The 14,410-nt window shown below is 40.6% G+C and overlaps 1 protein-coding gene across 6 annotated transcripts in view; it reads right to left on the minus strand.

Moving 5' to 3' along the window:
- Positions 1 to 76: 76 nt before the first annotated feature.
- The window catches only part of rhbdl1 (rhomboid, veinlet-like 1 (Drosophila)), a 52,985-nt gene continuing 38,651 nt past the window's right edge, over positions 77 to 14,410 (minus strand). For 5 of the 6 annotated variants that reach the window (XM_051418503.1, XM_051418501.1, XM_051418504.1 and 2 more), the window contains 3 exons: positions 9,201 to 9,301; positions 7,254 to 7,314; positions 77 to 5,688 (listed from right to left, as the gene is read on the minus strand). In XM_051418503.1, the coding sequence (XP_051274463.1) occupies positions 5,417 to 5,688; positions 7,254 to 7,314; positions 9,201 to 9,301 (434 nt within the window). In that variant the 3' untranslated portion in view covers positions 77 to 5,416. Of the gene's footprint in view, positions 5,689 to 6,299; positions 6,728 to 7,253; positions 7,315 to 9,200; positions 9,302 to 14,410 lie in introns of those variants that run through there. The other variant, XM_051418506.1, reaches the window with a different exon arrangement.

A 14,410-nucleotide genomic window follows, 5' to 3' on the forward strand; every position in this document is an offset into this window, starting at 1 on the left:
AATACATTTTTTGATATTGATTGATTCTTCACAGTTCAATGATAATGATTTTGCTCAAACACACTAACAATAGCAGTAGGATGTTGCCACAGTATTGTTCTTTATTTATATTGTTTCTAAATTAAAGCAAAGTACAATGAACAGTACAAAATAAAACAAAATATATTCATATATATACAATATAAAATGGTTCCGTTCAGAACATTTAAAAAGTACAATAGATTGTGAAATAATTAATGAGGACTTTGATATAAATTATCCATTTGTAAATTTAGTTTTCCTTCAGTTTCCTCATGACCGAGAGAAAAATAGCTTCTTCTGCTTTTTCTTTTTGTAAACGCTGTGTTGGCACAACCTCTTGTCTGGTCTCAGAGATTGAACCTCATAAGCTTGGCACCATTTTATCGATACAAGTAAGCAGCTCGGGAAAAAAACTACCACAGCAGCACAGATGTGACTCTTTTTTTTTCTTTCATTCTAACCCGTTGGAGGGAAACAACTCTGATTTTAAGAAACCACCTGTGATGTTTGCATGATGTCGAGTGGCTCAGGCAGTATTTGTGAACATGAAAATAATCTGTACCTCAGCTAGAAACTGGGAAACTTTAGCAATGTTCTCCATTACAAACGAGAAAATATACCCTCATCTCCAGAGAGAAACCCTGAATACTCTCACAGACAAAGTCTTTTATGATTGTTTCTAGCTGTGGTACACAAAAATCAGTGTTCACTAATCCACTTGAAAACCAGAATGTTCAGAGGCATTCCTCATTTAAAGTTTAATACTGTAGACTTTAAATGTTAAGCATAATGGAAAGCTGGAGAGATTGTTGAACTATAACAACCTGCAAGCATTGGGGTTCATAGATGCATGCTTAGTCTGCACTGACTTTATGTGTCCAAGCCAGCCCTACTGGCTAATTAACACAAATTTAAAATTAGTTTTTCACAGTTTGACACCTCACCAGGATAATTTGCATTTCATTTCATTTCATGTTTCATCTTCAGCCAAACAATGCACTGGTGAGCATCCAATGACGTTGTGAGTACAGTTCCATCTCTGGAGCTACAGTCGCCTGCTTTACCTGCACAGTCCTGCAGTGAGACTTGGCCACAATATATATACAGATATATCCAAGTGGCAATAAAAACTAAGACAAGGCAACCTGGCCAGCTTGTTGGCAAGTAGCAGTTCAGAGCAGCTACTTAATAACTTCAGCTGTTTGCACTGCGGCTTCTTCCTCTTATGGATTCTATGCATGTAGAATATACCATACAGCTTTGAGCAAAGCAGCCTTTCTGCCCGGTGCTCAGTCTTGGGCTTATATACTATAACAAGGCATTGGGCATAACAGCACAATGGATTGGCAGAGGGAGGTAAAAAAGCATCAAAGAATGTTTATGGCAGTAGAGAATATGGCACACGCCAACACGTCGGTTAACTACATCTTAATAAGTGCAACAACAAAAAAAGCCCACTTATGACAAAATACAGGAAATAAGAAACATCAGTCAGATAAATGTCAAGTATGCTGCAATTCTGAATGAAACGAGCACAGAAATAAACAGTATTTTGGGTGCAGTCACATCAACAAGGGTTCAAACAAGTTGGCACTAACCTTTCTACATCATTTCACAGTCATGACTGTATCGAAACCAATCAAAAGGAGCATGTGGCTCACCCAAAGTGATGGATCACATGTTATTCATAGTCTGCTCCTATTCAGGCTCATGCCATCCTCCACCCGTGCATTCCTTATACTGCTGAAAACAAATATGTCACTCAAAGACGGCAATTAAATTAACATCATGCAGCCTGTCAGATCCACTTATTAAAGGAAGATATCCTGTTTATGGTCTAGCTTTGGGCTCTGGTGTATCCTTGCGACAGCCATGCATCATCCTGACACCGGGGGTGTTGTGACATGAGCGCGACAGGATGGGAAAGCACGAAAGCTGCTGCTTTACAGCCCTGCTGAGGTTTTCTGCAGAGCGCCAGCGCTGTCTGTTGTACCTGCCGTCCCTCCATCCCTCACAGACCAATACCGTCACATGCCGTCAACCAGAGGATGTGAGTCAGGCCTCCATCAATCCTCTCCTTTAAGATGAGATGTTGTCTGAGTGCAGGAGAGGCTTTTTGTCAGACACGGAGATGACTTTTTAGAAGGTATGTTGGTGCTGTGGTCAGCTCAGGCACAGGGCCAGGAGATTTGGCTTACAGAGAAGTTATAAACTACTCCTGAAAACGTTCCTCCCCAACCTTGTTGTTAATTTTCTCTTGCTATTGTCTGCGTTTTTTTCAGAAGAGACTTGTACAAATAACAAATGAAACACTGGACATTTCACTGTGTATGAAAAGAACTCAATCGAGTAGCATGTTTTTGAGTTTTAGGGGCATCAAGAATTCACAAGCCTTCGATTTTAGTCCTGCATGTACTTCCAGGAGGGGTAATATTCACAGTTAATGTGTTCTACAAGAACATAGCCATTTACTAGCCCTTTTTACAACCCTTCTGGGTTCCTATGAATCTAAAGTTAAAGAGGCACATTAACCTCCTCTCAGGCATCCTCTTTATCTTCATTATAGGCTAACAGGATATGTATGCATTATTCATCAATGTATCTTTGCTATCCTAAGCAATAATATTTCCTAGTATACACAAGAGTTTCCATCAAGGATCCATTACTACTACGTATTGGCTGATCTTTTCTTTTTTTGTCTTTATGTATCTGAAAATGGCTTATTCTGGCTATTTCACACAGATTCCATCATTTAACATGGAGTCTTTTGTTACAATTGACAGTTTCATGTGGAAGCAAATGCTGAGGACTGTATTTATGACCAACTATCAAAATTGGCAAATGCATAAAAAAAAATTCCCAGGCAGCCAGTGGACATTTAAATGAATTATTGATTGAACGACTGAAAAATGGAACGTAGCATGAGTAAATGTAATTGCTATCCTCGCCTCAGCTTTCCAAAAAGCTTGAACCACTCCGCAGATAATATATGACAGAAGCCCTGTTCATAATTTGTTATTTTCAAAATAAGAAATGCCGGAGAGGCGTCTGCACACTGCCGGGGACAGTTTGAGATGTGGGCACTTGGAAAAATGAAGCTGCATCCACTACAAACAAGTCGGCGAACAAGCTGTAAAAATGAGTCTAGCTACGTGAAAACATAAACAGTCCAGAGTTTCACCGGCTTGTACTTGCACAGTTTGTCTTCTTTCACCTAAACCTTTGAATATTTCACGACGCAGAAATGAAGTTTGAGCACACACACAAAAAAAATAGAGTTTCACTGAAGCTACCAATCAGCGGGGTTCAAACCAGCAAACACCTTTTTTTCCTCTGCGTTTGCCCTCTCGAATTAGTTCTTTCTATGGCTTATTTTGTAAAGCACTAAAGATTTATAAAATCAAGTGAGCTTGAGTCGTCGGTGGTCATCTAACAAACCAGGGGATTCTGCCTCATAGACTATTTTTCAGAGGATCAAAGCCATACAGGAGTTATCAGGAGAACAACAATCATAGCATTAATTTTGCACCATTTGAAACGTTTCTCTTTTCCCCCTTCAAAGGGGAAAAAAAATACAAATAAATATACTCTTGGTTATGAACATACAATATACACATCCACTATCAAATGAAAAACGGGGACAACTTAATAACACTCTTTTTTTTTCTTTATAGGTACATTCCTTTACAAAAGTATACAGTCCCTAAGAATGAGAAACTGAGGTATAGACTGGGCCTGACAGAGAGACCCCAATGCCCTCTGGGACACGAAGGTCAGAGGTCAGGTGATGACACATCCGCGCCCTCCCCAGTTCAGTCTGTCAGAGCGAGAACAGGCAGAGGCCAGTACGTGTATATGTTCGTGTGTGTGTGTGTGTGTGTGTGTGTGTGGTTTTCTTCTCTTCGGTTTGTCCACATTGACCTACAGAATCAGGCAGTGGCTGCTCTCAAAGACAAAGAGGAGAAATGTGTGTGTGTGTGTGTGTGTTTGTGTGTGTGTTTGTGTTTGTGTGTGTCCTTGTCTCGCCGAGAGCCACAGAGCATGACATGGCATATTTTACACGGTGCGCCTAGCAAGTTGGTGGTTAGCGTTTGACACAGCAAACAGGAGGAGTTGACTCATTTAAGTGACGACCATCCGGGAAACTTGTCGTTTTCTCAGAAACTTATTTTTCTTTCCTCTCCTGTCACGCAGTCACTTTCATTTCCCATCTTCATGTCTTGTCCAGTGTTGTGTGAACTATGTTTCTGTATCCACAGTGTAGGTATAATGTCATGGAATATAGGAAAAAAATGATGTCGTCTTATTTTTTAAAGACCCCATGAAGTGAAAATGACTGTGATGCCTCTGACTTTAAGGTACTCCTAAGACAGAAACCACATAAAACTTAAAAAAAAAAAAAATTCTAAAACCGTTCTTTCCTGCAACTGCTCTGGGAAAGGGTTTCTTATTCCCATTGCAACCGGGGGGGACAATGAATTTTGACAGATGCTTTATCATCTACTTAGTCGCTCCATTTGAAGAAAACCTTCTGTTAGCTGTTTTTTTGTTTTTCACTTAGTGTGCCAGCAATTCTGCAAAAAGCCGCAGTGACCCCTGTGAGTTACAGCAGGGTTGGGGAAAAAAATCTAATTTCATTGGTGCTTCTGTGAGTTTTCTATAAATTGCTGCCCCCAGAAATAAACATGCTCTTCCTGAAACTCCTCTCTAAATCTCCTCCTGTGGCTCTGATTTGTGGCACAGCCAAAGGACTCAGATTCAGGCGTCTACGCTGCTCTAGTGCCTTTAAACAAAACACTGAAACCCTCTTGGTTTAAAGGGCGATGCTGCAGTTGATCCTGATCTCTGAACTTTACAACAGACGACACTGTCACTGCCGCAGCACACACTCCTACAGTTTTCCTCCCTTTTATTCCCTTTCACCAGAGGCAAAGTCAGATCCTTCTTACTTGAGGTCTTAACATGTGTGAAAGATGCACTCAAAAGAAACAAATGATGACACAGCTTTTCAAAAAAGCCTTTGAAAGAAAAAGAGCACAATGGTTGAATGCTCATTGAAAGATTAGTGCTGGTAATGTGGATGAGATTTCAATGTGTATATATAAAAAGATATAATGCTCCTCAAAATGGATCTGAGGAACTTTCACCTGTACTTGTTGCTACTGTAATCCCTCTTTAATAAAAGAGACATATTTTCTTTGATTTGCAAAGTATCTGTAAAAAAAGATTCTTGGTCGATTTTTAGTTTTGAATGATTTCATATCATTTCATTTGGGTCTAACTTGAGAGGAAATGGGAAAGTTAACTATGGTCAAAGGGGAACCTTTGTTTGGAACAGGGTTTGGAGTCAGTGTGCATGTGGAGGAGGGCCTATGGGTGGGGTGGGGGGCCATCATCAGGGAGCAGGTGGTATCTGCACCCCCAGCAGCTCATATGCAAAGATGTTCCAGAAGATGGCGAAGAGGAGGAAGGTGATGAAGGAGAAGACGATGACCCACCAGGAGCACTGTTTCTGCAGGCTCTCCTCGTAGCTTCGAAGAATCAGCAGCCCCATGCTGATACCGACCACAGCCCCCGACAGGTGTGCCATGAAGCTGGGCTGGGGCCCCGAGGAGGGCAGCGGGGGTGAGAAGCGGAGCCAGACTGCACGACCCACCTCCGAACTCACTGTCGAGGGTAGATCAAAGACAGAATGAACGTGGAGGAATCTCTTTAGTATCTGCTCATGACTCTTTGACTGCTTTTTCACTCTGCGGTTTTTGTACGGAATAAACATATAAATGAGATATGAGCATCAGCAGAGTGGTGGGCCACACTTGTTATCCTCGGACAGAAACAGGTTAGCTGTTTCTCCTTGTTTCCAGTTTTAGTGCTGAGATGAGTTTACCATCTGCAGGTTGTAGCCTTATATCTAACATACATGTGAACTGTATCAATCTTCTCATCTTCCTCTCCACCAGAAAACACATCACCCATACCATTAAAATCAGTCGGGCTCTGAGTCTCATCCCGCTGACATGGTTCTTAAAACGCAATTAGAGTTAGAGGATTATCTTGAATAACAGGGCGGTCTTATTTTATAATAAAGGCACCATGATAAACACTCATGATTGGTTGACTGATAATTATATGATTGCATTTGTATGACAGAGGTGTTAAGAGAAGCCATGCTCTCAGGAAATTGACTCACAAAGCTCTAACCTAATTGATTTGTGTTCTAAATAATGCTTCACAACATTAATGATGTGTGTATTTAATCTATAAAGTGATGCCCTGCCAACATCTCATGTATGGCCATTTTTGTCTGTTTAAATTTAAATATATACAGTGTGTACTTAGGATTCAAGTGCTTTTAATACATTTGAGAGTTCAAATAATAAATCCTCCATGATTATGTTTTCTGGTTCAGTTGGTCTTTATTTGGCTTTCCCAGTAACTCTCATTTAAAAACATCATCATCCTTCTAAGAAAAGGAATCCTTTGTATAACTCTTACACATATAAATAACAGGGCCTAGGACTGCAGCTGACTTCATGCCAGTGCCTGAAGATGAGCTATACAGTGCATTGTAGTAAAGTGTTTTATTACAGTCTATTTTTGTGGGCAAAGAAAGGTCACAAGAGGATTTAAATGGATCTTTATTCTAAAAATTGCTTTCAAATGGTATTTGTAGTTGTTTGTTGCTGCTCTTCCAAAGTCTCCTCAGCTGAATGGATACACATAAAATTGGAGCAAATATTAATTCAGTCTTCACAGTATCTCACAAAACAATGTGTCACATTTTATTTTGAAATGCTGTATTCACTGAGGAGAAATATCACATCCCAGCAGAGACTCACTGTTCTCTCAGTTCGGGGGCAGCGGGCTCGGGACAGATGGAGGGAACATATTGCTCACTAATGAAAGTCACAGTGTATCGGCCCTCGTGTGGAGAAAAGGGACAAGTAGTATGACTCAAAAGCTTTGAAAACAAAGCAACATGTCCAATCACGGAGCCTCTCACTCTGAGCAATTAACAAAGATAGCTTGAGTAGCATGTCTGTGGCTCAGCTTTAAGAGGTTCTTAAACCCCCACTCATATGATAAACCCTCTGCTACTATGCTGAACTGTGGACAGGTGTGCAAACATGAAATACGCTGAAAATGAAGGGGGCACACACTCCTTATTTAATGATTGAATGATAAATACAACATAAAAAACAACAGTTTGAGAGTAAATCTGGACAACTTACTGCAAACTAGCGCCAGGATCATGCGGAGCAGCTTGTATGGACAGCGCATCCCGGCCCAGTTCTGCAACACAGAGCCAAAGTGTCTCGTCAGCACAAACAATCACGACACCAAAACCATTATATATATATATGTGAGTATATTAAGAGCCTGTGAAGAAACGCCTCCGTTTCTATCCTCTGGACATATTTAGACCTGAAAGAAACACAATCCATATCCTTATGAGAGAGGAGGCAGCACACAGACACGATTATACACCTGGCTGCTCTTCACTTACTGGTTCCAACCCAGTGGCACTCTATTAATTAGGGCTAAGATAATTTAACAGACGGGGAGAATGGGCCAATGAATAGCCCTTTTGATTCTCCGGGTGGAAAAGAACAATGGCATCCAGACTTAGAATAACACATTTACTCTCCAGGATGAAAAATTGTACCAATCACGTCCCTCCTTACGTTCCTGGCTGTGGGAATATGACATAGGGCCAGTGTTTCTCCTCTTCTCTCACAGCAGAAACAGAAACGGTGAACGCCATGCAAAATTAAAGATGGAGGGGGGAGTATAAATAAAACCTGCCGTGACCATAGGTTGGAGTGGCAGTGACTGTAATGTCACAATATTTCTGCAAATAAATGATTCATATTGAGGAGGGGAGAGGTCAAGTGCAGAGGAGGAGGTCTGAGATGGGTGTGATGTGGTGCTGCTGCTCTCTGATGGGAGGCAATTTGCTTTAACGTGCCTCCACTGCCACAATATTTAACCAAAGAACAGCCAGTAAATTTTTTCTCTGTTAGAGACCTTGTTTATCACATGGCTGACACAGAAATGCTGAAGGAATCTGTGTGTGTGTGTGTGTGTGTGTGTAAGAGGCGCAGAGGATCATGCAGAGACTCAAAGAAAGAGTGATTGCTGCTGAGAAGACACAAATATGAAATCTTAAAAAAAGTAAGAGCTCATTTTTCTTTAAAAACCTCAAGAACTAAAAAAAAAGAAAGAAAAAGAAGATTTGAGATTTAAGTGCAATGTCAAAAGTTGAATTTGTGTGCTACATGGTTCCAAGATGAATTCTGACAGTTTAGCTGGAGATGCATGACTTCCAGGGAGTCACGTCCACGGCAGTAGTTTGAAACTTCACTGAACCTGAAAATGTCTGTTGAGCGAAACGGATGATGATGCCTGATGGCAGATGGCTGGGAATTTACTGGGTTGAGACCGGACAAGGTTTCAAGATTTCCTTCAAACAACAGAGACTAGAAGAAAACTCAGCGGAGCAGAACTAAGACGTCCCTTGAAGGATTTCCTAACAACAAACATGCATCAAGCATAACAGACCAAATAAACTGCCTGTTAGCTGCTACGAGCACACACTTACAGTTACGGAGGCTTTGCTTTGGGCCTGCCAGTGCACTTTGATTTCTATCCCTGCTGGCATCTCCACTGCCCACAGTGAACAGCGATATTAGTTAAAGTGATTCGTCAGATGTAACACCGCCTCGAGAGTTGAAGAGAACGTGGAAGGCATTTCACATGTAAACCTTGTGACGGAAAACCAAACAAAACAACTGCTGCAATTCACTACCTATTTTCTTTCACTGGACACAAATAAACACGGTCTTAATAATTAATTATTAAAACTGCACTTCACGTCTTTTGGGTACGCTACTCATCGGTAACATTCAGCGAGAGCTTCTCCAAAGAGGTCACATGCAATATTCAACAGCACTTTTCCAAAAACTGCTGGGCAATAAAAATTATTTATCACATTGATGTGATCCTACTGCAGCAAGGGAAAAAAATAATCTAACCGAGTACAACAGTGAAGCCCAGGATGTTGGCGAGAGTGTGCAGTGTCTCGGTCTCACACCATGCGGACAGCTCTGACATTTCGTCTCTATTGAAAACCCACTTTCAGATGTAACAATGGAGGCGATGATGATGATGACAGTTACCATGACGACGTTGGCCAGATGAGCCGAGCACAGAGCGTAGACCCCCCCGGAGCCCCCCACCACTGGAGCCCGCATGTCGGTGATGGACACTGTCAGCGAGCCTGTAGGAGAGAGAGTGAAAGAGAGATAGATTAGGAGTGTAGATGTATGAGAGAGGGAGAGAGAGAGGGAGAGAGATAGAGCACGCAATGCAGAAAGAAGAGTGTGTGTGTGAGGAAGAGAGAGAGAGAGAGAGAGAGAGAGAGAGAGAGAGAGAGAGAGAGAGAGAGCAAAGGACAGCATTTTAGAGCAGAGGGGAAAAACAAAGGGAGAGTCAGATTACTCATCACACAGCAGCACGAGTCACCTTCCTCTGAGCATTTTTTAAATATCTCTGAGTAAAAATCACCCTCTGCTCACAGGGACTGCTACATCAGCTGACCTTCACATGCCCTTTTATTACACATCTAGAATACACGAGACACACACTCAAGCACACACACATAGTACAGTATTGCTTAGGGTTTTTCCCCGTATGTAAGCAGTCTGCTAAAACTGCAGCTGACTAATTCTATTAAAAATGGTAAAGAACTGAAAAAAAAAGGAATATTTCCCTAAATGGATTTTCCTTCAATTAAAAAAGTTCAGGAAACAGGCGAACCTTGCTGAAGAGGATAATTTGCAATTTGTGTGCTCTAAAGATACTGTGTTATATTCATGAGAAAAATGTAATCTGGGATATGCGGATATGGAGGGAAGCCAAATGTGCCGTTAAAAAAAGATGTAAGTTTTAATATGAAGAGTACAGCGGTGGTCATGGCAGGGATAAAGGCATGAACATTATGACACTGTAAAATGTTTGCTCACTTAAAACGACGTCCACCTCCTAAATACTGCTACATATGAACAAAAAAAAACCTTATTTAGTGTCTTATTTGGTGTCTTGTAACTCACATTTTCAGCGTGAGTGCTTACAGGCCCTGCACACAGGTGTTACTCTGGCTAATTAGACCTCTAGTCAGGTTCAGCTTGAGCCGTGTCTGTAATTATCTGATGTCCCCAAACTCTATTGACTAATAACAATAATAACGATGTAAACTTTCCCAACCCCTGACAGGCGCGACAAAACTGACGCAAGACCGAGGGAGCTGTCAGTCAAACGCAGGTCTGTGCACGCCCTCACACAGTCTTGAGAAGAGGTCTAATCAGATAAAGTGAAAACACCTGTGTGGGTGGACAATGGCTGTGAAAAGAGTCTTTCAGCGTCAGTCAGCAATAAATTAATAAATAAGTATTAAATCTTAGAAAAAACTAAGAAAAACAAAAAGTTTCAAAGTCGCAGTTTGATTGACGTCCAACCTCACTTGTATTGTATTATTTTCTGTTAGTATAAAATGTTTTTATACTATAAAAAAATAGTATAAATATTATATATATATATGAAAATGCAAAAACATATACATAGATCAGCTTGATGTGTTAGAAATCAGTATCTATAAACAATATAATTTGCATTATGTGGGCATCTACCATTCATACCATCTGTATGAGTGAAATCTATTCTTTTCTCATGCTGGAGAAGGTTTTCCTCCTCCTCTAGCATATATTTAAACAGGTATTAATATTGAATGTCAGTGCAGAATGGTAGGTCTTTGCTTATGTTATGTTATTTTCATGGACTGACACAGAGTTCAAGTATTTAGTGTTAGTGTTCAGCGTTCCATCTTAACCCCATTCAAAGCGGAGGTGTCAAATGTACACGTGCTTTACTCAAGTAGAAGCACAGATACTTGTCTTGACCTCCGTAAAGAAATACTGATTCAATTTCTTTTCTCAAGGAAAAGTAAAGAAGTCCAGGCTTTGAAATGTAATAAAATATAAAAGTACTCTCTTGGTTTCTCTGAAGGACATCTCTACTGGCTGTTTCAGTGTAAAGTATCAAATAGATTATTAATATTAAGAGATGGAACCGATTTGAGAATATTGTGTTTGGAAAAATTTGTGAAAAAATTTGTTTCAAAGAATGTAAAATGTGTGGCTTTGTACTGAAAAATGGGACAGTTATTCTGAAAACATGTTTGAAATATTATATATTTCCTATTTTGTAAATAGTATATATATATATATATATTAAAGGATGCTGATAATATTGCTTTATATACTTACTAGCTGTGGTGATCTACAGGTCACATGACTGTAACCTTGGTGGAGGCCAGGTTCTCAAAGTCAGAAATAGAAAGTGTTTTGCTATCTACATCGCTGTGTGGGGAATATGCCAGTGTGATGTTTGGCCAGTTATTAATGAGTATAACAAAAAGTGTTTAAGGTGTATAAAGATATAATCCTGATTACAGTACAGTGCACATGCTGCTGCATTAGGAGTTGCAGTGATACTATGAAGTAGGACAGAATTCCAAGCTGGAGAAAATCACAGTGGCAGTTGCTTGCGAGGACAGCGTCAGACACTGTTAATTATGCAAATGAGCTGATAAGGGAAGCGGAGAGGGCTGATAAAACAAAACAGAGCCTCTTTTTAATCACAGTTGGGGTTTGCTGGAGTTGTGATCTCAGATCTATAATGCATGTTGTAACATTCATATTCTGTGTGTGCGCGTGTGCGTTGTGAGACCGCACAGAGTAAACATCGTCTTAAAGAACGCCTTGTCAGCCCGTGGTGGCAGTGATGATCATGGAAAGACAGATGGTAATCAGAGCGCATTCCTGAGTCATTCATCTCTCCTCGCTCAGACACCTATGGGCTATTTTATGTGGATTTATGGGGCATATGAAGGTTGGCTCTTCGGCTAAAGATTTGAGGAGATTCACAGTGCCCCATTTTTAGTAGTTCCACAAAATTGCAATTACACAGTGTAGCATACAGTATGTGGTCTCTGATCTCTTCAAAGTAAAGGAGAAATTGAATTGGAGCAACTTCAGCAGCATCAACATCTGAGTTTCTCTTTAAGTCTTTTCCGGAGCTTCACAACTTTTTTTTTTACAGTTTCAGACTTTAGTGTAGTGGAGCTGGGAGATTCATGAAATATAGATAGAATGACATAAGAGTTATGGTCTGGATATTTAAGCATTGGTAATATTATGTGGTTAAATTTTGTCTCTAACCACAATGGGTGGTGTTAAAATTAAGTTAAGAAAAGTTTTTTTCAATTTATGGATCCAGCAGACAAGTAAGCAACATTAGCATTTATTTTCGTTTTTGGCCTCCTGGTCCGATATTCACTCTCTTTTTTGTAATTCTTTTCTTTTCATTTCCAACTCCTGAGGCTCTTTAGCCTCTAAATGCTCTACTATCTTCACTAGCTAGTTGCTAACTTTACCTATATTTGTCTGGTTACCTTTTGTAGTGAGTTTTTCTTTCATTGAAAACCGCTGCCCATGGAGGGAGTGACTCAAAACAGTAAAGCTGTGGAGTGTAAAACCATAAGTTAAAAGCAGTAAGTTACCGCTCCTTATAGCTGAGAGGAACAGCAGACCTAGGATATATCCTCTGTGGCTACACCACCTGCTACCTCCTTCACATTACTCACAGTAACTTGATCCAATATTAATATTAAAATCTTGATTGGAGCAGATTTAAGAGTAGCGAAGTGGGCTATTTGGTTTCTAACATGACAGTTAACACCAGCAGAGACCACCTCTTCATAGGAGACACTTGTCAAGATGTGACACCACCATCTGTGGGTGAAGAAGAGAAGACAACCTGAGACCTCCGGCTCAGAGGAAGAGACGGGCCCCACAGGGAGGAAACAAACTGCTCTCTCCTCCTGCTCGCTCTGCTTTGGTGAGAGGCTCCCAAATACAGTATGAATATTAAACAGGCCTGTCATGTGGGCTCTCCTGCTTAGGGGGATTTTAAGATTTAGGATTCTCGCACTCAGCAGGAGCTGAGGCGTAAGGTGCACGATTATTTCAGAGTCAAGTTGACACATTCCATCTCACGGACAGATTATTTATTGTTGCCATCCTGAAGTCATCATCAGCATCCTCAAATCAAAGTGCACTGAAGTGTAGACAGTGAAAATTATGTACTTATACTGTTTAGACTAAAAGTCAACCGCACACTCGGGGCTATACTCCATCTACCGCAGTGTAGTCCCCAATGCAGCTGAGAGAACTGAGCCTTTGTCAATCCATATGTGCTACACCATTACAGTTACTCCAGGCTGCCCTTAAGCTATAGGTCATCTTTGTATTTTTCAGTCTCTCCGGGATAAGGTGTAGACAAGGGATGGTAAACTGATGCAAGGCCAGGGCTTGACAGTGCCTAAGGCTGTGCCTCATTGTAGCCACTCTAGTGGAGGCTGCGCCAGAACACAGTAATCCCTGGAAAATATTCCTCTGCACTAACACTTACAACCCCTTTTCACTGTCTGCTTTCTAGACTTTGTATGAGTGGGCAGCTATCAACTGTGATTACTTAGACTGTTTGCAGTCTATCAAGAGTCCCTGAAGAAATGTGACTGATGTTGGTTTTTAATGATAAAATTTGGTTGAATAGATGTTTTAAAAAATGTTTAAATGGCTGTAAATGTCAGCATTTAAGGGTGAATATATTAGATCATCTTAGCCCGTGAGTTTGATCAAAAATGAAGAATTCATGTGTATAAAGAGATTTCTCTGGTGCTAGTTTTTATTTATTTATATTGGTATGAGGTGGGGTTGTACATACAGCCAACGTTTACTGAGGTTTTCCCAAAGATAAACCTGGACTGATTAATATTTGGGGGGCAACATTACAAGCAGAACACAACATTGACATGTACTCATCTTATAAAGTTGATAAGGCTGAATATTTTAGCAGTTGACTATTTACACATCTAGCTGACATGGAAAAACATTAGCATTCATTTGGAGATGTGCTTCAGGCGACCTAACCAACGTAAATCCAATATTCAGTCTCGTTTTAGCTCTCTTTGGTTTTCATCAACTCCTGAGGGAAATATTTGCCTCTTTAACTGCTAAATGCTCCACTATGTTCACCAGTTAATTGCAAACTCTGTCTGTCGCTTGGTGCTGGACAGGTAGCGTTCAGTGGGTGTATCGGAGTATTTTACAATAAAAACAGCTGGCTGCTGTGTCTGTAAACAACACAGATGAGAGCGGTGAGACTGAACCAGAACAGTAAAGTTGCAGGGCAGAAAACCAATCAGTCAACAATGAGATGAAAGATGCTATAAAGCTCCTTAGAGCTGAATGGGAACTGCGGACTCAGG

This window comes from Dicentrarchus labrax, unplaced genomic scaffold (assembly GCF_905237075.1).
Source record: "Dicentrarchus labrax unplaced genomic scaffold, dlabrax2021, whole genome shotgun sequence".
Taxonomy (NCBI): Eukaryota; Metazoa; Chordata; class Actinopteri; family Moronidae; genus Dicentrarchus; species Dicentrarchus labrax.